At 37.8% G+C, this 2944-nt stretch overlaps 1 protein-coding gene across 1 annotated transcript; it reads left to right on the forward strand.

Moving 5' to 3' along the window:
- The first annotated feature begins 404 nt into the window (after positions 1–404).
- On the forward strand, positions 405–2715 carry ovca2 (OVCA2 serine hydrolase domain containing). The gene is made up of 2 exons (XM_056397345.1): positions 405–802; positions 1964–2715. Exons 1-2 carry the CDS (start codon positions 649–651, stop codon positions 2482–2484), a joined length of 675 nt encoding a protein of 224 aa, XP_056253320.1. The 5' UTR covers positions 405–648; the 3' UTR covers positions 2485–2715.
- The last annotated feature ends 229 nt before the right edge of the window (positions 2716–2944 follow it).

Here is a 2944-nt window from a genome sequence, read left to right on the forward strand (position 1 = left end):
TTATTTTCCTAGAGCTATTTTTTACCCTCATTTTATTTTACCCTTATATCTGATATTTCAGTTTAGAAACTTCAAATAGTAAATCAGCCATTTATATCAGTTAAAACCTACATGCAGCATGTACCAAGCACTATAGTAGTAGTAGTAGTATTCTTAATTGTTATGCTACTTTATACTTTTACACCAAAACAACTTTATACTTTTACACAGTATTGTACTTTTCATTATCTATATCTGACAGTGTTACTTTGCCAATTGTCATAAATTGATTTAAAATAAATTTAATTAATGAATTAATTAAAAAATATATGATGTATCATCAGAGATTAAGTAAGCCTATATAAACACTGGTACATTAAGTCACGTTAACAAGGGTTTTACTTTGAAAAGAATAAACGGAAGCACTTCTGATTCATTCCGGTACAACACTGGCTGAGACTGCCCCAATGTGTGGTTGTCACTTCCTAAATTTGATGAACTTTAAATGCTAAGTAACCCTGTCTCATCCTTCAGATACTCCGCTGTGTATTTGAACTCACCATTTAAAGCGGTGTGTTGTATGACGACGACTTGTTATTCTGTTAATATTAATATCTGCCGACCTAAAGTAGGAACTTAACTTCTCCTTGTAGCTAGGCTAACCGCTCCATGGCGCCTCTCCGGGTTCTGTGCATACACGGTTACCGTCAGAACGGCAGCTCGTTCCGGGAGAAGACCGGAGCTCTGCGGAAGCTGCTGAAGAAACAAGTGGAGCTTGTTTACATGAGCGCACCGCACAGTGTGCAGCAGGCCAGCAGTGAAGGTGGGTCATGTTCTGCATGTCTCTGACCAATGCACACTGAAGGGGAGGAAGCTGACGTTTGTTACAGTAAAAGTGGACATAGAGGTGGACATAGGAAGCATGCTTTCACTTTGTAGGTTACTTTATATGGACGCAGTTACACAAGACAGATATATGAGATTTATTTAGTAAAGAAAGTAAACCAACTAAAAAGTAAGTAAACCATTTGTAATTACCTGCATTTAGGTATAAATTGGTCATAAATTTGTCCATAAGATTATAACTGTTTGTGTTTTATCAACATAAGCAAATTGTGTTTGTCTGTACTTGCGATTCAGTGGAAGACCAAATCACGTTATGATCAATAAATTAATTAATACAGAAAACCAGGTATTTGCAAAGGGTTCAGATACTTTTTTGTGCCACTGTAATAAGGATTTAAATCTAGCATGATTATTTTAACATGTTTAGATATGTTTTATTTGTATAATAGACAATTATACTGTCTTTAGAGCTGCAACATTTAGTTGATCAATCAGTCGTTTCAAGGAGAATTAATCCATCAGTTAATAATTTCAGTCATTTTGAAGTACAAACTCCAATAATTCTTTAATTTCAGCTTCTCTAGTGAGATGGTTTTTCTGGTTTTCTCTGATTTATATCATTGTAAATTGAATATCTTTGGGTTTTGAACTGTTAGTCAGAGACAGAAGACATTTTAATGTGTCAGCATTCATCACCTGTCATACACTATGTACATGGTCTTGAAAACTAATAATGCAAATGTTGTTGTTTTTTTTTAATTGAAATATTTGGCCTACCACAACAATCATTGTGTATTCTTACATTAAAGGGAATACACTGCAGGTGAAATTGGCCAATTTTACAGTATATAATGTAAAATGATATAGTACAATATAATTTTATTTATATACCAGCAGCAGTTTTGTAACCTTAACAAAGTCACAGACTGTAAGAGCTATAACAAGACAATAAATATATTTAATGTCAAACTCTCCCTGACCGTAACTCCTCTGAGTCCTAATTAGTAATGGTCACGTAAAGATTCATTTTCAGAGAATGAAAGAAACTGTTGGTCCATTCATCTCTGGTGCCTCTCTTTGAATTTTAAATCATTCAAAACATTAAAATAACCACTTTCTTCTTCTGTCCTTTCCAAAGCTCCAGAGAAGGAGAATGGTTCAGGTCCTGGCCCTGGAGGTGATGAGGACCCCAAGGGTTGGTGGTTTTCTGACGTCCAGGCTCGGAGTTTCAGCGCTCAGCAGCAGTGTGAGGAAAGCCTAGGGATCGAAGAGAGTGTGTCGTTTGTGAGAGAAGCTTTGAAGGCCCAAGGTCCATTTGATGGCATCCTGGGCTTTAGCCAGGGAGCAGCTTTTGTGGCCATGCTGTGCTCTCTTCAGGAACAAAAACTGGAGCCAGAGTTCAACTTCCGCTTCGCCATCCTTGTTGCTGGTTTCCCCAGCGCGTGTAAGGAACACCAAAAATTCTACAACACTTCGCTCCAGATCCCCTCCCTGCATGTGTTCGGACTGGAGGACCGAGTGATCCCTGACAACATGAGCAGGGAGCTCCTCCCCTCCTTCCAAGACCCTCAGGTCCTGACACATCCCGGTGGCCATTTTGTTCCTGCCGCATCTGCTCACAGACAAACCTACCAGGACTTCCTCAAGAGGTTCCAGTGAGTCAAGCTACAATCTGTGAATAAGACTCCAGTTCTCAAATGTGTCCGGGGAATGTTGATTATTTCATGTTGTGAAAACATAATTGGATCCAGAGGCGCTTTGAGTTCAAACTCATGACATTTGGATCCTGTCTTTCTCTCTCTTTCTGACTCATCCAAAACAATTCAATGAATGCTGTCCTTCTCAGGGAAGATGTCTTGCATCAGACAATAAATAAGATGATTTATTTTATGTCCTCTGGTCTCTGTTTCTTTTTTGTGACCTGTGTAATATCTTTACTATTACATCTAGTGATTCATTGATAAAATGAGATCTTGACTTTTCTTTGTAGAATATGTATTGTTCTGGAAGAGCACAGGTCTAATTAATAACATTCACTATGGCTTTGTTCCATTAAAGTGTTATTAATTTTACCTGTGCTTTCCCTTCTGAGTTTCTAAAATAACATGGAAATCTGTGT

Source organism: Seriola aureovittata, chromosome 15 (genome assembly GCF_021018895.1).
Source record: "Seriola aureovittata isolate HTS-2021-v1 ecotype China chromosome 15, ASM2101889v1, whole genome shotgun sequence".
Classification (NCBI taxonomy): Eukaryota; Metazoa; Chordata; class Actinopteri; order Carangiformes; family Carangidae; genus Seriola; species Seriola aureovittata.

What these genes read in the sequence shown, in the direction of transcription:
- ovca2 (XM_056397345.1), top strand. Translation starts at nt 649, where the DNA reads ATGGCGCCTCTCCGGGTTCTGTGCATACACGGTTACCGTCAGAACGGC. An exon ending in GCAGCAGGCCAGCAGTGAAG is followed by an intron (nt 803 to 1,963) that starts GTGGGTCATGTT and finishes TCCTTTCCAAAG; the next exon opens with CTCCAGAGAAGGAGAATGGT.